General features: G+C 38.0%; 2 protein-coding genes across 4 annotated transcripts; one reads left to right on the top strand and one right to left on the bottom strand.

Moving 5' to 3' along the window:
• Nucleotides 1-421: 421 nt before the first annotated feature.
• LOC109013449 (serrate RNA effector molecule-like) lies at nt 422-7,958 on the top strand. 2 transcript variants are annotated; one of them, XM_035685289.1, is made up of 12 exons: nt 422-958; nt 1,985-2,109; nt 2,407-2,464; nt 4,477-4,551; nt 4,661-4,735; nt 4,875-4,922; nt 5,232-5,300; nt 5,410-6,213; nt 6,298-6,343; nt 6,470-6,753; nt 6,854-7,033; nt 7,504-7,958. In XM_035685289.1, the coding sequence occupies exons 1-12, from the start codon at nt 597-599 to the stop codon at nt 7,562-7,564; spliced, it is 2,187 nt and encodes a 728-aa protein (XP_035541182.1). In that variant the 5' UTR covers nt 422-596; the 3' UTR covers nt 7,565-7,958. The 2 variants fall into 2 exon arrangements, with proteins under 2 accessions (XP_035541182.1, XP_035541183.1); XM_035685290.1 differs by having other exon boundaries at nt 439-958; nt 2,437-2,464.
• A 661-nt stretch (nt 7,959-8,619) lies between these two features.
• On the bottom strand, nt 8,620-21,745 carry LOC108983552 (protein FAR1-RELATED SEQUENCE 3-like). 2 transcript variants are annotated; one of them, XM_035685209.1, is made up of 6 exons: nt 21,538-21,745; nt 18,445-20,772; nt 18,259-18,348; nt 17,818-17,967; nt 16,770-16,885; nt 8,620-9,065 (listed from the first exon to the last, which is right to left on the bottom strand). In XM_035685209.1, exons 2-5 carry the CDS (start codon nt 20,686-20,688, stop codon nt 16,775-16,777), a joined length of 2,595 nt encoding a protein of 864 aa, XP_035541102.1. In that variant the 5' UTR covers nt 20,689-20,772; nt 21,538-21,745; the 3' UTR covers nt 8,620-9,065; nt 16,770-16,774. The 2 variants fall into 2 exon arrangements, with proteins under 2 accessions (XP_035541102.1, XP_035541101.1); XM_035685208.1 differs by having other exon boundaries at nt 8,623-9,010.
• Between the last annotated feature and the right edge of the window lie 333 nt (nt 21,746-22,078).

The raw sequence follows: 22,078 nt of genomic DNA, 5'->3' as shown, positions 1-22,078 counted from the left end.
TGATTTTTGTATCCAAATGAACCTTAAATTAATCTTTTTTTTTTCTCTCAATGTTTTCTTGTGTGTTTAGTATTATTTATTATTATTATTTTTGTTGAAAATAAATAAAAATAGGTTTCTATATGTAATGAATATTATGAACAACAAGAGAGTATATTTATAGAGAACGAGAAAATAAAATAAGAAAGTAAATAAATACAAGATCTTCTAATAAAAGTAGTATTTTAATAACAAATAAATGTTATAACACCCTTTTATTTTATTTGTTGTTCTATGTCCAATCTAAAATTTGAAGTTTAGAAATAAAAAAATAAAAAATCAATAAATAGAAGTAATGCGTTGTTTTTAATTTTTATTGCGTAAAAGAAATTTATTTTGTGAAAACTACATCTATATATTTATCTATATTAATTTTATATATAAGCCTCAGCTCTCACATCACTTTGGACACTTTCTCGCCCCAGGATCTCAAATCGTTCTCTCACCCAAAAACCCTAACCCAAATCTGTAATTCCCAGTTCGACCCCTTCCTCTCATCTTTGAATGAATTAGATTCATTTTCTAGGGGTTAGACTCTCTCCTCAAATCCTTCATCCATGGCAGAAGTCATGAACATGCCCCACGACTCTCTCGACCAGTCCCCCAAGCCCTCCGCCAATGAGGAGCAGCCGCCTCCCCCGCCTCCCCCGCCGGCTCGTAGAAGGGAGAGAGATTCGAGGGACAGGAGGGACGAGAGGGACCTGGATCGCCCCCCGAACCGCCGCGATTACCACGACCGAAACATGTCTTCGCCCCCGCCCCCGCCTCCTCCGAGGGAGAGAGACAGGGACTACAAGCGCCGCCGCAGCCCCAGCCCCACTCCCTACCGCGACCGCCGGTACTCCCCTCCTCGACGTTCTCCTCCGCCTTTTAAGCGCTCGAGGCGTGGGAGCCCCCGCGGTTATGGACCGGACGATAGGTAGGACATTAAATGTTTTTTTCCCTTGTATTCATCTTCCTCAGTTTTTGATTATCGTTTTGTTTGAGTGATTATGTGCTGCTTTTTTTAATGTTCGTGTTTGGGGATTATTTTCTCCGTTCCTGCATATGTTATGCTTCTGAATAGAAATTACCCATCATACTATATCAAAGGGCTCGAAGTGCCACGTTAGCTACAACCATTGGCCTACTTGCTATATGTTAACAACAGTTCAGGGTCCTTAGGGACGGGAACGGACAGTCTGTGCAAAGTGGCAGTAGGAACGTATTCTCGTTTTATGATTCATGATTATCCTTGTCATATTGGTTGGTGAGAGCTAGGATCTATCATTATGTGCCCATTGACTGTAAGAACAACACAATGCTTTCCACTTTCTTTTGGAAATGTCAACCCTGCTTACAGCTAAAAAAGGGGTTGGAGGGGTCGGAATATTTGCACATGCATTGCCATAAGGCACTGTTGCTAACATAGATTGGTTATGACCACAGCAACAGATGAGCAGACATGGGCGTTATTTTTTATAAGTAATAAGAAAACTTTATTGACAAGTAAATAGGCATAGCCCAAGTACACACAAAGTATACAAGAGAAAATACCTAAATACAAGCTAGGAACTAGAGTGGGCTAAAAGCAAATCATGAAAGTTCTAAGCATCTTCCCTTTTCTCATCCCCTTTGTTTCAGGTATATGTTCAAGTATACTGAGAAAGTTCACGTGTTTCACATAGTGGAATTGAGTTGTTTCCTACAATCTTGTGATATCACTTGTTTTCTTATTTTCCCACTTCATTTTTTTTATTTGAGGTCTTATTCCATAGACAAGTTGAACTTCTCTATTCTTATGGCGCTCATCATTTATTCTTCAGGATTGATTTGCAGAATTTAGAATGTTAATCAGCCTTTAATCATGTAATTAGCTTTTAATAAATTAGCTTACGAAATAATATTTAATTTAAGTGGACCAATGTTTTGAAAAGTTTATTTGGTTATTTTAATGATGGTTCAGGTTTGGCTATGATTATATTGGTGGATATGAACGTGGGATGGGAGGACGACCTGGGTACGCTGACGAAAAATCTCATGGTCGGTTTATGAATCGTTCAGTAGGCACATATCAAAATGGACCTTCTGGTATGTAAGTTTTGGGTATCAATGTAGTTTATGCATCTTCTTGAAAATGAAAATCTCTGGTTCACATATATCCAAGTCAAAACCAATATGAAAAATGTGCAGTCTGTCTAAAGTGTAAATATCGAAATAAAGCAATGATAAGTTGTAGAGAACAAAAAGCCAATCTGGATTTATGGAAATTCCAAGAAATAACCTTTGTGCGTGTATCAGTTGTTTTGTCATGCTTATCATATTATGTTCTCATGTCCTTGTGTTGTGTGTCTATGTGGTTATTCTTTCTTTTATTTTTTTGGGCAGACTTTGAATCAAACCGTGCTGGTTATGCAGATTCATCAAACACAGGGAGTACACAACGGTTAGATTTCTATATGTTAGCTTTTGATCATTAGTGGAACCAGTGTTTTAAATTTCGTACCGTACCGGCCGGTACGGCCGAAATTTTTCGTTTCGGCCATCCGGCCGGTACAGGTACTATATCTGTCTCGTACCGGCTAAAATACCGGCCATATCGGACTAAATTTCGGTCTGTATCGGCCCGTACCTGCCTATATTTTGGCCGGTACCGGCCGATATTTCGGCCTAGGTGTTTTTTTTTTTTTTTTTTCGTTTTTTTAAACTGCAAACTTATTTTTTAACCCCTAATTCAGACTAGACTATTTATAATTTTTATATATATATATATTCATATATAATTTATTTATATATAGACTATTATTTTAGAATATAATTTATATATATATTTATATATATAATTTATTTATATATCGATTATCCCGAAACGTTATCCCGAAATGCTATCCCGAAATGATACCGGTACCGAAATATTTCGTTCCAGTGCTTTGACCGGTACGACGTCCGGTACGATATTCAAAACATTGAGTGAAACTACATTTAGCTCCCGTGTTTCTTTTTTTGCTCGATTAGATGTGTTCCTGTTTTGCTTTGTATTAAGAAAGTCTTGGCATTGATCTATGTCATGCTATACCCATTTGTGTTGTTTTGACAGAAAGGCTGAGGCAATCAAAAAAATATAAAAATACCGATAAATAAAAAAAAAAATGGTTGAATGCCACATTATGCTAGTTTATTTGCTTTTTTTAGTGATTGTCCTGGAAATATTTGCGGCTACCTTGAGCCGCCGAGTCAGGCTTAAAATTGCATTGCATGATTCTTAAATAGAGGTTTGGAGCTATTGAAGGTGTTGGCATAGACTTTGGCATATATGGGTGCTAGACTTAAGTACACAAGGGACTTGGGAACCTAATTAGTCATTTCTTTTTGGGGGTGGGGGAGGAACCAAGGAAGGCACTTGTTGATGATTTCAACATCATTTGTTCTATTTTTTAAAAAAAAAATAATGAAAATTTGTAAGATTTATTAGGAAAAGTTGAGTTATATGGCACACTGAATGTGTGCTAAATTAATCCTGAGGATTAAAAGATAAAACTGCACAACAAATTTTTTTTTATACAAAAAAATTGCACAACAAATTTTAGAGAAGCACTATGAATACAGCCGAAAGCAATCGTCTAAATAGTGAGCTCTGCTCTATTAGAAGTCCGAATATTCCTTTCCTCTATATAGTTATTATAGTCCACATTCTTATGATCATTAAAATTTTGTTTACCGGTCAAAAAAAGTTATTCTCATGATTTTCTAGGGTTTAATATTTCTTTCCATAAAAAAAAAAAGAATCATAGGCCCCAAATGTATTGGGGTGCATTACAAGAGTCTAATTTCAATGACGAGGAACTCCGAATACCGTGCAAATGCAACATGCCTTCAGCAATGTGAAGACAGTTGTTGAATTAGTTGGAATCAGAAAGAGGAAGTTGAAATGTATAGCTGTACTGAAATTGTATACTAGCATTAGATGTGAACATTCTAATGGTAAAAAGATTAGGTTGATATCAGAAGTTGAGCTGCCCCTCACTGCTTTAAGGTAATGCATTCGATAGGATTTCTCAACTGGGTGGCAGGCAGGTTGCATTTTTTATTTTTTGGAAAATTTGACCTTTTATTTTACTTGTAACTTGTCTGCATATAACCTTTTTGTCCCCTAAAAACTGTAAGTATATAGCTGCATTGGAATTTTAAAGACACTTTCCTCTGGTCTGTCCTGTCTTCAAAGACTTTGTGAATTATTTTTGTTGAACTCAAACAGCGGGAGTACCCAAGACCTGACTGAATTTTTTTAACTTCTAGAACCAACATGGTGGCCTGCACTTCATGTGGTCTAGGTTAATGAAGATTTTAGTTGGCCGGATTTATATATCAATATGGTGCTATATAAATATTGTTTCTGCCTTTTAATCTTTTAAGAAAATATTTGATTACTCCTAAAAAACAACATACAAATTGTTTCAGGGAAGGGTTGATGTCCTATAAGCAATTCATTCAGGAGCTTGAGGATGATATCTTACCTGCCGAAGCCGAGCGTAGGTATATTCTGGAAAGTAAATAAGTTTGAAGCGGTTTTTTAATCTGAGCACTTGCTAATTAATTGGCTGTTGATTTGGTCGGTAAATAATTTGCTTATTGTATCATTTAGGTATCAAGAATATAAATCTGAGTACATTTCTACTCAGAAACGTGCTTTCTTCGATGCTCATAAAGATGAGGAATGGTAGGTTCTGTTTTTGTGGGATTGATTTTAGCTGGTTCGTTTTTGACCATTTTGGTTCATCCGTGTACTAGCTTTCCAATGTCAACTGTGTTTATAGATTAATTATTTTTTCAATAATTAAATTTATCTTTTGATGAAGGTTGAAAGACAAGTATCATCCAACGAATTTACTTGCTGTCATTGAAAGGTGAGTCATACTAATTATCTACTGGAACAAATTTTTTTTTTTTTTTATAAGTGCTACTGGAACAAGGAGAAGCACAATGTTTTTGTCATCAATTTATCTTGGAATGACATAAAAAAGTGATCTTAGTTTGGTTAAAGGGTATGTGTGTGTAAAGGTTTTTTGTCTCTGCATGGGTATTAACATTTGCATGCGCATACATGTATATTGGCTATAATGGAATAATTTGTGGGCTTAATAACTGTAGAGGGATTTATCGGGGCAAACTCATTCAACAGTCTTGTTTGGTCTTTTAACTTCTATGCCTTATAGGAGGAATGAATCTGCTCGACGGGTAGCAAAGGAGTTTATGCTTGATCTGCAGAGTGGAACACTTGACCTGTACTCTCTCTCCCCCCCTCAAAGAATTTAAAAAAGAAAAGAAAATGTTAGAAAACAGCAATTTTGCATCCTCCTAACTATGATATACATTTTGGGTTTTGTGATGCAGAAATCCTGGTGTTAATGCTTTGTCATCAAACAAATCAGGGCTAGCGAGTGATCAGAACTCAGATGATGAAGCAGAGGCTGGTGGTAAACGAAGAAGACATGGTAGGGGACCAGTTAAAGAAAATGATTTTTCAGCTGCTCCAAAGGCCCCCCCTGTCAGTTCTGAGCCTAGACGAATACAGGCAGATATTGAACAAGCCCAGGCCCTTGTGCGCAAGCTCGATTCTGAGAAAGGAATTGAAGAGAATGTGTTACGCAGTATGGATCATGATAAAACCGGCAGTGATAAGTCGCACGGTGGATCTGTTGGTCCGATTATTATTATACGAGGCTTAGCATCTGTTAAGGGCCTAGAGGGTGTTGAGCTTCTGGACACACTCATTACGTATCTTTGGCGCATACATGGTTTAGATTACTATGGCATGGCTGAAACTAATGAAGCCAAGGGCTTTAGGCATGTAAGGCCAGAAGGAAAGAGTTATGAAGAAACAACTAAATCTTGGGCTGACTGGGAAAAGAAACTGGACTCATTTTGGCAAGAAAGGCTGAGAGGTCTGGACCCCTTGGAAGTAATGACTGCAAAGGAGAAGATAGATGCAGCAGCTATTGAAGTTTTAGATCCACATGTAAGGAAAATAAGAGATGAGAAGTATGGATGGAAGTATGGCTGTGGAGCTAAGGGCTGTACAAAGCTTTTCCATGCTGCTGAATTTGTGCATAAACATCTGAAGCTTAAGCACCCTGAACTTGTGATGGAATTGACTTCAAAAGTGCGTGAGGATCTTTATTTCCAAAACTACATGAAGTAAGTTTAAGTTTTTTTTTTAGGTTGATTTTATACGTCAGCAGTATTTTATCAATGAGATGATGTTGCTTCATTAATATGCAGTGACCCAGATGCTCCGGGTGGAACACCTGTCATGCAGCAACCTCAGGTATCCTTTGCCCAGGCTGTTTCTTATCTAGGCCCAATAAAAGTACCTCAAATATATTATTCATGTCTTGTGTGATTGACCAAATGCTTCTTTACCTTATATCATGAATTACATGTACGATTTCAGAAGGACAAGCCACAGAGGCGGAGATTGGGTCTGGAGGGTCGACTGAGAGATGATCGTGGCAATCGGAGGGATCATGAACGGATTGATAGGGTTAATGATGGCGAACGGTTTGATAGGACTGAGAATTCCCCTTCCCGTGATCGACAGTCTAAACCTGGCATCCTCGAAGTGGGGAATCATGACGAGTCAATGTATGATGCATTCAGCGGGCAGGGCATGAATGCTGTTGGCCCCTTTCCCTCAGATATTACTCCACCAGTATTTATGCCTGTTCCTGGTGCCGGGTTGGTTGCCATCTGATACAATGCTTTACCTTCTTGTTACGAAAAACCTATATTTAATGTTGCAATTTATCTTAAACCTTACACGAACGAATTATTGCAGGCCTTTGGGACCTTTTGTTCCTGCTCCCCCAGAAGTTGCAATGCAGATGTTACGGGAGCAGGGGGGCCCATCCTCGTATGATGGAAGCGGTAGGAAAATGCGGCCTGGTCCTAGTATTGGAGGGCCAACACCAATTCTTGTTCCCCCTGCTTTTAGACCCGATCCTCGCCGGATGCGAAGGTGTGTATTTTTTTGGACTTTCTATGTTTCTGGGCTGTCAATTAGCCCCGATAAAACCAATAACTTCGTTGCTCAATCCCTCCTGTATGAATGCAAGTGATGCTTTGTTGTATTATGTTATTGTCAGAAAATTAATTGATTAGGGGATAATAATTAAATTAATGCCAAGACCAGTTTCATACTTGTGAAGAAAGTGTTCTCTCACAACTTTTTGGCGTCAACCACCAGTGGCAAGAAGCCACTACTGGTGATTTGTGCACCTTTAGATTTCTTCTTTTAGAACTTGGCTCTTAATGTTGCTGCCAATGAATCTAGTGCAGAACTTGGGGATGGCACCACTAGATTGGTAAAGTCCATTAATTTAAAAAAATAGATATTTTTTTTTTTTTTTTTGTGGCCCGTGATTTGTAACTTGGTCCATGAGGATGTGCTTCTTTGTATTTTACATGATTGCGGTGGTGGTGGTGCAGTTATCAAGACTTGGATGCGCCAGAGGATGAAGTCACAGTGATAGACTATCGGAGTTTGTAAAGCCTCAGTAGATTAGTCTTTTCCCCCAAGTGCAGGACTACCTGGGATCTCTTCATCGAATTATAGAGTGATCTTCTTTTGACATTAGAATTGTGTGGCTTCAATCTGAAAGTGGTAGCTCCTATTTGTACCAATAATTTATCGCTTCTGTTTGTTTTGACTTTCACTTACAGTATTTGGGGACCTGAGCTGATGACTTAACATATACTACCAGATTTTTCCAGATTGTAGGCCGTTAGATTTCTTAATTTGCCATGTTATCTGGTAAATAAAGAACATTATAGATTATTCAATGTGTATTGCACCAGCAGGGTTTGTTGATTTCAGTTGATACAAGTTGAATTCAAAAATTTTTGTGAATGTCTGGCCAGAAATGAAGATATTTGTGAATGGAGGAGCTTTGTATATTGTGTGATTATTTTTTTTGCGTAGTGGGATTGATACAATCTAGGGTTCTTTACTCTTTTAAGTTCTCTACCCATCCTTAATCCTTTGGTGTCATGTCGGGAGACAGATGAAGAATTGAGATGAGAGGGTAGAATAATCAAAAGCAACATCAGCCGTAAATGGCAACCACTTTCGAAGTCCTACTCACTCCCAATCATACTCAGAGTGGCCCCCAATGAAACCAGCAATTTCGTTAAATGAAGTTATCATAGGGGTATGTGCACGCAAAAGACATTTTTTTAAATGTGCATTTTTTAAAACTTTCCTCGTCACAAATATTTGTCTGGTCCTTAATACTGTTTGAGAACTCTGATTTTTTGGAAGTTGCAGTCTTGACTGTGAGATATATTTACATATAATTTTCTGAATATAAACTATGCTTCTTCAAGTTATTGAAATTCCATTATTTTTCTAGAGCATTCGAAGCATTTCGGTCAAACTTCACAGATGCCCTATTCATTAGTTTGTTTCTATATATCTGAGAAAATTGGAATAAAAGAGTTGACATCTCAAGCCTTCTAGAGCTATAGGTTATCTGAAGAAGTGAAGTTGAAGCATCACAGGTTCGTTCCAACGAGAAAAACATGTTAAAAAGTCTCCAGCAGCCGAAATACAGAATATATGCAATGCTCACTGGGTAAAGATCTGGATGTTCATAATTACATATACAAGTGAGTTTCCAACACATGCTTACATGGAAACCGTGTGTCTTCTAGTTAGGGATATAACTTACTAAGCCTAACTTACTCAAATCCGAATGTGGTGAATGGAAAAGATCTAACAAACCCTAACTACAAGTAAACCAATTCCTTCAATGGAACACCTAGATGGTATTAACATGGTACATGAATGTTATAAACAAGGAGCACTTTCAACATTCCTATTTCTACCGCATTTTCAAAGAATGATAGGTCTGGAATGATAGGTCTGGAATGATTATTGGTCTCAAGGGAACTTCCAGACCCGTGGTGAAGATTTTGCCGCCGTTGGAATGATGCACTGTAGCCATGGCACGAAATTAGTCATCTTACCAGGTAAAACCTGCTTCTTCAAACTACATATAAAAGGCCCAAAGAAAAGGCATATTATTAAAGAGTGGAGTGCACATATAAAAAACAAGCACATTATTTTTGCCAAGCAAGAGAAAAAGAGCAGAAAAGATATCCTTCAAGAGAATTGGCACGAATCACAACCATTAAATCAGCCAAATTATGGGGCAACTCCAGCCTACCTAACCAAACAGGCTTAACTAGGCAAAAATCAAGTTTGAAGGTCTCGTGACCTAAGAGTATGGGTAATTTAGATATTCGAGCATTAAACGCGTTCTTGTCTTCGTTTTTCTAAGTTCTAGAATGTATTAGGTGTTTCTTGTGTATACTCCCTGTGTACTCGGGCTATGCCTATTACATTGTTATTAATAAAGCTATTACTTATCAAAAAAAAAATTTAGATATTCGAGCAAAGCAAAACAGATCTGCACCTGCTCCATACTGGCTCATATAAGTAGTTCAAATTCAAATAATTCTAAACCAGAAAAGAGTAATTACACCAGTCTCCCAAAAAAAAAAAAAAAGGGTAAGGGGTGGGGGGAGGGAGTGAGAGATGCACTTGGTCTTTTTTTTTTTTTTTCCCTATTCTCCCTGGACTGACAGTTCATTTATGGTTGCAGAATCTTGTTGTATAGTTTATCAAAACCCACCTTAGTAATGTAACCTCTAATTGTCATAAAAGTGATTTCAGGTCCAATGCAGGCTTTTACACGTGTTTCATAAGGGTTCAAGACTCCTTATTTTTGGGATATCGAAAAGAAGGTACTACATCTTGGAGGGCTGGAATTGGCTCAGGCCTGTTGATTCCCTGCTAATATAGAGGGGTAAAAATAACTAGCCTTATCCACATCTGTTCTTTTGGGCGAGAAAATAGAAGAGAAGTCAACTAGCTTAGAACTTTTTGATTGGTAAGTAACTCGAGCACTCTGCTAAACTTGAACCAGAGACCTCATCTAACACCCCATTCTAATTAGGATTGGAATATCCAAACGTCATTTGAGTAACCACTTTTTAAATTCTGATATTATTATTTTAATAATCAAAATTCCTATGCCAGAATGTTGCTGGATACTGTCAATGGGATCAGGAGATTTTATGATTGGAAGATTCTATCTTTCTTACCTTATTTACATTAGCTGTACAGATTAGTTTCCTTTCTTAGCTTTGCCGTGTATAGCTGTAATTGTATAGTTGTGTATAGCTAGAGTTTCCATATATAGCTAGTTTTCCATGTATAGATTTCCATGTATAGCTACCAGACTTTTCTATTTAATGAAATTCTCACAATGGTGAGAGGCATTCGGTCAATCTGATATGGTATCAGAGCTTGTGTTCTGAACCTAGAGTATACACGCTTCCTCCCTTTTTTTTGGTTTCTCGGATTTAGCCCTAGGGGCTCTGGGACTCTAGCCCAGATTTTTTTTTTGGGTTCTTGTGTTTCTGGTGGTTGTGGCAGCACATATGTGGCGCTATCTTGGAATTTTCTTTGGGATTCTTCGCTGCTGGGCTCTTGGAGATCTTTGATTCTCGATATTCTTAGACTATTTGGAGGTTTGTTATCAGCTTTTAGGCTCTTTTACGGTGTTTTGTTTTGGGCTATTTCTGTCTTCATAATGTTTGGAGAAAACTCTATTATTCGTTTCAATGGCAAGAACTATCTTAGTTGGGAGTTTCGGTTTAAGAAGTTTGTGAAAGGAAAGGAGTTGTGGGGACATATTGATGGGATGTCTTCAGCCTCTAAAGACCCCAAGGAACTCGGCACATGGGAGGCAAAGGATGCACGCATTGTCTCTTGGCTGCTGGGCTCCATTGAACCTAGTATGGTGAACAACTTGAGGTCTTTTTCTACAGCTAAAGAGATGTGGGAATATCTAGGGCGGATATATAATCAAGACAACAATGCATGCCGTTTTCAGTTGGAATTGGAGATATCAAATTTCAGTCAAGGTAACCTTTCTATTGAGCAGCATTATTCTGGTTTCTTGAACTTGTGGAGCAAATATTTGGGTATTATACATGCTAAGGTACCCAAGGAGGCGCTGTCCGCACTTCAGACAGTTCATGAGGAGAGTAGATGTGATCAATTTCTGATGAAATTGAGGCCAGAATATGAGGCTACACGGGCTGGTTATTAAACCGAAATCCAGTTCCTACATTGGATGCTTGTCTTGGAGAGTTGTTGCTGGAAGAACAGAGATTGGCTACTCAGGCAGGAATGGGACAAGAGAGGCTGCATTCAGAGATGGTGAATGTCACCTATGCAGCCCGAGGAAGAGGAAAAGGTCAAATCCAGTACTATAGTTGCAAAGAATTTGACCATATTGCTACCAATTGCACAAAGCCATATTGAAATTATTGCAAGAAACCAGGGCACATCATTAAAGAGTGTTCAATCCATCCTCAAAATCGGCACACACAGGCCTTTCAAGCTGCTGTCCAATCTTCACCTATTGTAGCTCCGACAGTCACTACAACAAGTACTAGTCAGTCTGTCCTCACTCCTAAGCCTTTTCTGCATTTGGACTTCAAGGTAATGGTAATAATGGTAAGACAGTCTCATCTCCTTGGTTTGTTGATTCAGGAGCTTCCAATCACATGACTGCAGGTCAGTCGAATCATTGCTTAATGTTCGGAGTTATAATGGTCCTAAATACATTCAGATTGCAAATGGGAGTCACCTATCTATTAATGCAGTTGGTGATATTGGACCTCCCTTCCAGAACGTGTTTGTGTCTCCTGGGTTATCTGCTAATTTGATTTTAGTTGGAGAACTAGTGGATAATAACTGTAACGTTTCCTTTTCTCGTGGTGGTTGTCTTGTGCAGGATTAGGTGTTGGGGAAGGTGATCGCAAAGGGGATCTAAAGTGGGGCGATTGTTTCCTCTGCAGTTTTCTATTCCTAGCGCTTTATCTTTGGCTTGTAGTACTGTAAGCAATCAAAGTGATGTTTGGTACAAGCAATTAGGCCATCCCAATTCTCTCATTTTACATCATTTGTTTAAGCATGGTTTTCTGGGCAATAAAAATCAGATTTCTACTCATGGCTTGTCTATTGATTGTATTTCTTGCAAACTTGGCAAAAGCAAAATTCTTCCTTTCCCTATGCATGGTAGTCGCGCTACTAAGGCCTCGTTTGGTTATACAGTTCAAATGAGATGTTTTGAATAGTAATGAGATGAGATAAGTTAATATGATATGAGATAGTTTGTAAAAAAATGTATGTTTGGATAGTGAGATGAGATGAGATAGTTTTAACTTTTTAGGATTTGATAAAGTGGTGGATCCCACCAATGATTGGATATGATTTAATAATTATTGATTATATAATAATGAATATATTAATAAAAAAGTAATATTGATGAGTAGTATTAAAATAATGTATAAAAATTCAATTTAAATCCCAAAATGGACGAAATTATGCTATATATCCCAAAATAAAATTCTCTTGTAAAATTTATTAGTCTAATTATGAGCTATTTATTTTTCTAAGATATAGGAAATTCGAAATTTGTGTTTTCTAATTATAAATTAGAATATTATTCTAATTATGACCTAGTTATTTTTCTATATATAGGAAATTTGGAATTTTTTATTCTAATTATAAATTACAATAATTTTGATTATTGTAATAGATAATTATATGTATTAAAGTGTTGTAGATTTTTTTTTCCAAATTAATTAGGTTCGAATTTCCAAATAAAATGTATGTTGGCTGGGTTCGAAAATGGCATTTGGTGTGGATTCAAAATGAGAAGGAAAAAAAAAAAACAAAAGAATGCTAGAGGAGACTAACGGGCTCAGTGAAGACAGTGGCTTTTCATTGTTTACACTTTACTTTTTACTAGGGGTGCTAGGGCGGGGGCACCCCGCCCCGCATGGGACAGGGGGTGGGGTTTTCACCCCCGTCCCCCGAGATGCGGGGGTGGGGAGGATTGGGAATCCGCCCCGCCTATTTTCACTTAAAAAAAAAACACTGCATTTATTTGATTTAAAAATTATTTATAAGTGTAAAAGTAATTAAAAATATATTTTTAGATTCAAATTATAAATTTAAATTTTGTAAATATGACTATAATTTAAAAACTATATAATTTTTAAATTTGCTAGTGCATATTTTGTGTAAATTGTAGTGTATTAGTTTTTAAACTATGTAGTTTTTAAATTTGCCAATGCATATTTTGTGAACAAGTCTAACAAATTGTAATATATATTTATATATACACAATTTGTAAAATATAAATATATATTTATGTTTACATATATGTATATAATATATATATATAAAAATGGGGGCGGGGTTGGGCCCTCCCTGCCACCCGCCCCCGCTAGGGGCCCCCGCCCCGGCATGGGCGGAGCGGGGTTGCCCGCCCCGCCATGCGGGGGTGGAGCGGAAGCGGGGCGGGGCAGCAAGGGTGGGGCCCCGCTGCCCACCCCTACTTTTTACTATTCTAATGTCAGGTTTCTTTTCTTCGTTGAGAACGTTAGAGAAGGTTGAGATGAAATAAAGATGCCCAACATCATTGTTTGGTTACACAAAACTTACCTTCGTACAATGTTATCGATAGTGATGTTTGGGGTATTACACCAATTGTTTCGCATGCCCATTATAAATATTTTGTGACGTTCATTGATGATTATAGCCGTTTTACTTGGGTGTATTTCCTCCGTTCTAAAGGGGAGGTGCTTCAGGTTTTTCAAACCTTTGTTGCCTATCTTGAGAACCAGTTTTCTACATGTCTTAAGGTTTTGAGATCATATAATGGTGGTGAGTATATGTATCATGCTTTCCAAGCATTTTTGCATCAGAAAGGCATTATTTCTCAGCGTTCTTGCCCTTATATACCTCAACAGAATGATATGGCTGAACGCAAGAATCGTCATCTGTTAGATATTGTTCGGACTTTGCTTTTAGAGTCCTTTGTTCCTCCCAAGTTTTGGGTGGAAGCTTTGTCCATTGCTGTATATCTAATTAATCGTCTGCCATCTCATATTTTGGACTTTGAGTCACCATATTATCGTCTATTTGGTTCACATCCTAGTTATCAAGCCTTGCATACATTTGGATGTGTGTGCTTTGTTCATCTACCTTCTCATGAACGTCACAAACTTGCTGCTCAATCTGTTCAATGTGCTTTCTTGGGATATAGTGTGCCTCAAAAAAGTTGTGTGCTTTGATGCTGCAGTTGATCGCATTCGCATTTCTAGGAATGTAATCTTCTTTGAGAATTAATATTTCTTTCAAAATCATGTTGTTTCTAGTTCTGATCTGGCTATGCTTGCTAATTTTGATGATGTATCTCGGCCTGTTGAGCGCTTTAAACCAAGAGTTGTTTATCAGAGACGGCAACCTCCACTTCTATCACCACCCCTTCCCGACTCTGATCCGGCATCTGTTCCTGAAGCTTCTGCTCCTTGGTGATCCTCCTGACCTTCTCATCCACCCGAAAGGTATAGCTTTTCCCACACGTCGCTTAATGCGACTTTAGCTCAGATCAATGTGCCCAATTCTTACTCTAAGGTAGCTACGCAAGCCTGTTGGGTAAAGGCTATGGATGAAGAGCTACAACCTTTGTAGGAGAACCATACTTGGGATATTGTTTCTTAGTCCATTTGGTGTTAAGCCCATTAGGTGTAAATGGGTATACACCATCAACCTAAAGTCTAATGGTTCTCTAGACAGGTATAAAGCACGGTTGGTGGCACTTGGCAACCGGCAGGAGTATGGGGTGGTGCTGCAGATGGATGTCAAGAACACATTTTTGCATGGTGATCTTAAGGAAGAAATCTATATGACTCCCACCGCAAGGCTTGTTTGTTACTTCTTCTTCAGATGTGTGCTGGTTAAAAAGGTCTCTCTATGGGTTGAAACAGGCTCCTCGATCTTGGTTTGATAAGTTCCGGTCTACTTTACTTGATTTTTCCTTTCTCCAGAGTCAGTACGATTCTTCCTTATTTCTGCGCAAGACGGCAAGTGGTATTGTGTTGCTTTTGGTTTATATTGATGATATCATTATTACAAGGACCGATTTCGTATCGATTTCACAGCTCCAACAACATCTCAAAGCCTCTTTTCATATGAAGGATTTAGGCCCTCTGCAGTATTTCTTAGGTCTTGAAGTGAAATCTACTCCTGCCGGTACTTTCTTACATCAGCACAAGTATGCTCAAGAGTTGATTACATTGGCAGGTTTTCAGGAAGGGAATTCTATTCAAACTCCCATGGAGGTGAATGTGAAGCATCATAAGGATGAGGGCGAGCTTTTACCCAATCCTTCTCTCTAACGACAATTGGTCGATAGCCTGAACTATTTGACCATCACTAGGCCTGGCATTTCTTTTGCAGTTTAGTAGGTTAGTCAGTTTATACAGACTCCCTCGTCTTCCACACTTGGCTGCTATTCGTCGCATTGTCCGGTACCTAAGGGGTACTTCTGATCGTGGTCTTTACTTTCCTACAGCATCACCAATTCAGTTGGTGGCTTATAGTGATGCTGATTGGGCGGGTTGTGTGAATAATCGTCGTTTAGTCACTGGTTGATGCATGTTTCTTGGCAATGCACTTATATCGTGGAAAAGTAAGAAATAGACTCAGGTTTCCAAGTATCGTGCCATGCCTTCTGCTTGTTCTGAGATTGTTTGGCTTCGTGGGTTGTTGGGAGAGCTTGGTTTCACTTAGAACGAGCCTACTCTTCTTTATACCAACAACACTAGTGCTATTTAGATTGTTGGCAATCCGGTCTTCCATGAATGTACCAAGCACATAGAGGTCGATTGTCGCTACATTCGTGAGGCATATGACGAGAAAATACTTACTCTTCCTCATATATCTATGGCTATTCAGACTGCTGATGTCTTCACCAAAACTTTGCCCCGACCACGACATCAGTTTCTAGTTGGCAAATTGATGCTTCTTGATCAGCCCACATCAATTTGAGGGGGGATGTCAATGGGATCGGCAGATTTTATGATTGGAAGATTCTATCTTTCTTACCTTATTTACATTAGCTGTACATATTAGTTTTCTTTCTTAGCTTTGCCGTGTATAGCTGTAATTGTATGGTTGTGTATAGCTAGAGTTTCCATGTATAGCTAGGTTTCCATATATAGAGCTTCCATGTATAGCTAGTTTTCCATATATAGAGTTTCCATGTATAGCTACCAGAATTTTCTATTTAATGAAATTCTCACAATGGTGAGAGGCATTCGGTCAATCTGATAGATACAATGATCTTTTTTGGGAAACAGTCCTCATGAACAAATGAGAAGGCACAACAGTGACATGGACCAACAATAATCCAAAGCAAGTCATGGCAAATGAATATTGAAAAAAAAAACTGCAATACTGTATGATGATGTATGCTCGCTCCAGGTAGTATATCATTGCACTATGTTATATATAAGGCACTAATTAGAGAAGCACTGAGTCAAAATGTGTTGTTTGTTAAAACTGGAACTGCTAAACTTGGTAAATTTTTTTTGATGATGTCCATCAAGTCATCCCCAATGTTGTACATGATGCATCCAACACCTCTGGAACTCATTATCTTTCTCTAATAACTTTAGTTTTTTAGCAATAAATTTAGTTCATGAAAATTACGTATATCATAAATGAATAAGCCATAGAGACAAACTCCAAAGCATCCTTTGGGACAACTAAACAGTAATGCTCTTTATTTGACCACTAAGAGTACTGAGAAGAATGTGCTTACAGCATTCAAAGCTGCTCACGTATATAGGCCATTGATCTTAGCATGGAACCTAGCGTATCTTTGGACACTTGAAATTTCACCTCTGTTTCCCCAGAAGTTGTTTTTGTGTCTTGGAGCTGATCAAGCACAAAAACAAGATTTCACACAGTACATAGCACTTGAAAGTCATGCAACTATTCTAAAACATGGAAAAAAATGTAGTCTGACATACAACTAGAGAAAGTGAAAGATTATGAACTCGGTATATCCTAAAGCAATAAAAGAACACTAGAAGGCATAATATGTGTGCCTTTGTGGAAATGATGCCTCTAACTGATTTGCAAGTTCACCAAAGTATAGCTACGGATACACAACCCCATTGGAAGCGGTGAAATTCACCAAAATTTTCTTTTCTTAATTTCATCATGTGTAGCAAAATGCTAAACAAGAAGATACATATTCTCACATGTGATTACAAGTATTATGTCAAAGTATAAGAAACAATTAGCTTGTATGGCTTTAGAATCCCATTACGTATGGGTGGTGCCACAGCTCACAACTACCTGGCCAATTGTGATTGGGAGCCAGATCAAGATCCTCTCATTAAAATGAGACACATTTTCATTACAGGACATGAAATTTCACCATCTGAAAGTTTTCTTCTCCCTTTGTTTGCTTGGTTGAAGGTATGATATTAAATGTAATTTAAAAGCATTTAAGGTTACAAAGTTCTTTGGAAAAAAAAAAGAAAAAAAAAAAGAAGAAGAAGATGCAACTCAAGTTAATATAACTACAGGCTACCTTACAACATTCTAAAATAAACAATCTATGTAAACTGTACACAAACCGATCCCAACAGTACCATATTATGGGGTAAATGGCATATTACATTACCATTCCCAATCTAGGTAACATAGGATTGTAACCACTGTCTAGACCATGTACATTTTCAATGAACGTTAGCACTGCAATTTGAAACTAAGCAATTTCGAATTGCAACTCATAGTGTATACTGAGTTTCTATTTAATAGAACAGAGTGGTGAAAGAAATCAACATAAAAACTGGTACCTTTAAATTTATAACGGCAACTTTATTGGCTGGTGCTGACAGCTGCTGACTAATGTAGGCCATGGATCTCAACATGGGTTCAAGTGTGATCCTTGTTACCCTAAATTGTACCTCTGTCTCTCCCGAAGGGTTCTTGCCATAATCTTGCAACTAATGCATAGGTAAATTGAAATTACAAAAAGAAAGACTAACATTAAGAGCAACATATAATAGTTCATCTATTTTGCATTTGGAGTAAAGAAAGCAAAATCAAAAAATATTCATTAAAAGGTTTAAGGTTTAATGGAGACCGAAAAAATATTAAACAGTTTCTTCAAGATTACTAATCTCTTCCAAAACTAAAGGATACATTTAATTCCCAAAACTATCTTTTACAGGTACAGTTTCAGTCTAAGACTGTAAGCGTGACAGATATATATTAACAAGTTGTGAGAAGAGTACCTTCAAGTTAATGACAGCTACTTTACCAGCTGGTGCAGAATTCTTGGTTTCTATCACCCAAGTCATGGACTTGAAACAAGTCAGAACCACCTATATAAATAATTGACATTTAAATATACCTATCATCAGAGTATACTAAAAGGTTCCTTTCAAACAAGAATTCTGTAGATCTCAGGTGATTCATACCGTGTTATCAGGGTTTCCACCATCCCGTTGAATGGAGACAGGAGCCATACTGGGCTGGTTCGAATCATCAACAGGAACTCCCTTATCATTCAGATTGAAGCGATGTGGCATTGCTTCTTGCCAAGGCCATAATGATGATGTCATTTCAGGAATTAACTTGGGGGTTTTCTTGCTACTGTCTTCCTGTATGGATCCACTGCCATGAGAACTAGGAGGTGCGGCTTTAGCAGCACTTTTCTTTACAACAGCAATCTTTTTCCCACCCTCCCTCAGAACACTCAACGCTGCATTATAAGTCTCTACAGCAATTGACCCTTCCTCTGCATATTTAAGGGCTTCCTGGCATAAATTGTTGAAGCGCAAGCTGAGAGTCTCAATACCTTGCGGATCTGCATTATGTTCATCTAATCCAGCCCCAGATTTGGCATTTATTGTCCATCGCTTCAATATGTAATGCACGGGAAGGGTAAGAACATTTGTTACAGTGAAGACAGTCAATATATGTCTACAGAGTATGCCCGAGTATTCAAACATCTGACAGCTGCAACCTGCTTTCATCTCAGAAACATCTAAATTGACTATGTATGCTTTGTGATCATGCTCATATTTTGCAACCCTGTATTTATTGACCATCCCATCACCATCAATATTATTTGCAGTGTATGCAAAGGTCTCAACTAATTCATCCTGAAACTTTGCAAAAACTTTTCTGGTATAGAGGTTTGCTGCTTGTTGTTCCATTGGTGATGGTGTCTTCAGTACTGGTGTGGTGGAAATTGTATCATAATCTGCTTCTATTTCTTTTTCTAATGAATGTTCCAAAGCTCTTTCATACTGATTAAAGAAAAGAGGTATGGTAGTCTGCTGATTGACATAACCATCAAAAAAGGAGCTAACACCTTGGCTTGAAGAAAGAGAAGCAAAGAAAGTGCCACGGAAATATACTGGGGCCCACTGCTTGCGAGCATTATACACTGCCTGAAGCCACTCATTTTTTCGCAGATCATATTTATCAAGGAGAGTGTCCCATGATAACTCAAAATCCTCAATCGTCTCAGACAAGTTGATGCAGCTATACAGCTCCCCATAGAAGGAAGGATGAGCAAGGTATACATGAGCCAACCTTTCTTGGCCTTCCCTTAAGATGTGCCATTTACAAATACAGTGCCGAGTTTCTGGAAAAGCCTGAGCAACTGCTGCTTGTATTGCTCTATCTTGGTCTGTGATTATAGAAACAGGAGCCTTATCATTCATAGCAGATAGCCATGTTTTGAACAGCCATGTGAAGGAAGACTCAGACTCATCCAGAAGTAAAGCGCAACCAAACAACACCATTTGGCCATGATGATTTACACCAGTAAAGGGAGCAAATGGGACCTGGTACTGATTTGGTCTATACATTGTATCAAAAATTACTGCATCACCAAAGTAATTATAAGCATTCCTTGATCGTGCATCAGCCCAAAAGGCATTAGTCATGCGGTTATCATCATCAAGCTGTATCGCATAATAGAAGCCGGGGTTTTCAGCTTGCATCTTCTTGAAATAGTTTAGAAGATTTTGAGCATCTCTACCAAGGGTCCTCCTTCTGGTAGAAGGTCTAATGTAATTTACAGGCCCAAAAGCCCTGGCTGGGTGATTTGGTTCTACGGGGGAGGCACTCCTAACTACTCGATGTGGTTCATAAGGTGCATTATTGCCATCCGCAGAAACGTAAACATCACTAGTAGCATCCAACGTATCAAAAACATTCTTGGTAGTACCAGCAAAATGCCTATGGGGCCTAGAGGGATGGACCTTACTGGGAGACAACATGGAATGTTTATGGTCCTCAACAAATTTTGTCGCCACCCAACTGTTTGAATCCCTCCTCTCAATCCTAAGCATGGCATTGCAGCTTTCTACATTCTTCCTTTTAAAAACCTCCCTGGAACATGCAAATTCCCAAGTTACAATTGGCCCATCAGGCTTACTCCGACTGAACTGACCAACATGGGTGCTGAAACCCATGCGCCGGGCATATGTATCATACAAAGTCTTTGCAGCATCTTCTGATTCAAACTCCATGCCCACATGTGGTTTACCAATTGCATCATCATCCTGATTTATTACTTCTATCCCTGTAGAATTCCGAGTTACATTCTGTTTCTCATCTTTATTGGGTTCAGCATTTCCAGGAACATGATTTACCCCATTCTCTCCATCAATATGTACTTCTTCAATATCCATGTTTGTTGAGTTCATAATATAAGCACTTATGTAGTCTCCTCTGGAAGACTACAAACATGTCCTCATGATTATCCCCAACGAGGTAAAAGTTTAAGCATCCTGCAGTACCCCATTAAGTAAAGCAAAATATTAATGTAAAGAAAACCATTGGCCAAAGAAATATTTTTTTCATTGGGACATAATTAAAAAATAACTAAAGAAAAAAAGGCCAGAAATCAGTTTTGATGACTGATATTGTCTTTGGATATACTTTAAGGAGGAAGAGCAAAAAACAAATGACAACAAAAACATATAAGTATACATATATATATAATCGGGACCCTGATATGAAAATATGAGGAACCGATTTCAAGTCCACACTTATTTCATTCTATACCTTCGAATTACAATTGGATCCAAATTGATAAAAGCCAAAACCATATGAACAGTAGCACCAAGGCCTGAACATTTATACTTGATAATAATTATTTTCAGCAGTTCGAAGTAAGCATTATCCGAGTCTCCGCTTTAATTAATTACAATACGTTAAATGCTTCCACATACACATTGTAACTTCAGACAGTCGAAACATACAGCACCTAGGAAAAGATTTCCCCAAGAAGTCTACGAGAAAAATGAAATATCAAGGCACTTAATCCCAAGTCTTTGTTTTCACAAACGCGTTTCTTCTGCTTCCAAAATTTCCAAAAGCACAATTCCCACCCCCTACCTTCAGTTCTGAAAAAAGGAATAAAAACGAATGCGTTGCCCAAAACAAAGTCTTTCAGCTTGTAGTAAACAAAAGAATCCCAGTTGCTAAGATTCCGAGACACAAAATGGGTTCAAACTCCCAAGAAATCCAGGAAACAAAAAAAAAAAACTCACCTGCGTGTTGCCGGGTAAGAGCGCAATTGAGCCCGGTTTTGGGATTTGTATGAAACGCTTGCTTTGTTGTTCAGTATTTTGTGGGTAAGTACGTCAGCTGTGCTAGGGTTTACGACTTGTGGGGTCGGAGCTCCGATCTCACGGAGCAGCCGAGGAATGAAGAGAGAGAGTAGTAGGAATGCGAAGCCAGAAAGGCACAACTCTATTCTCGTTTGTTAATTCCCTTTTCGTTTTCGGTTGACGTTTTCACCACCATACTTTTACTATTTACACGTATTTATCGTTTCATTACCGAGTCCGGGTCGGATACATGTTTTTTTTCAAATAAATTTAAAAAAAAAAAAAAAAACTACTAAAGTCTTGAAACTAAATAATATTTTCAATTCTGCAAGTCCCGCGTATTTTTTTTTTTATAAAATTGAATAAATTTAAAATTTATATAAAAAAATTATTTTTTAATAATAAATTTCATTATTTTTATTTTTATATTTTAAATCTAAGACTGTATATATTATTACTTTTGCCTCAATTAATCTATTAA

This window comes from Juglans regia, chromosome 14 (assembly GCF_001411555.2).
Source record: "Juglans regia cultivar Chandler chromosome 14, Walnut 2.0, whole genome shotgun sequence".
NCBI classification, from domain to species: domain Eukaryota; kingdom Viridiplantae; phylum Streptophyta; class Magnoliopsida; order Fagales; family Juglandaceae; genus Juglans; species Juglans regia.
This window is presented reverse-complemented; position numbering and strand designations above follow the sequence as displayed.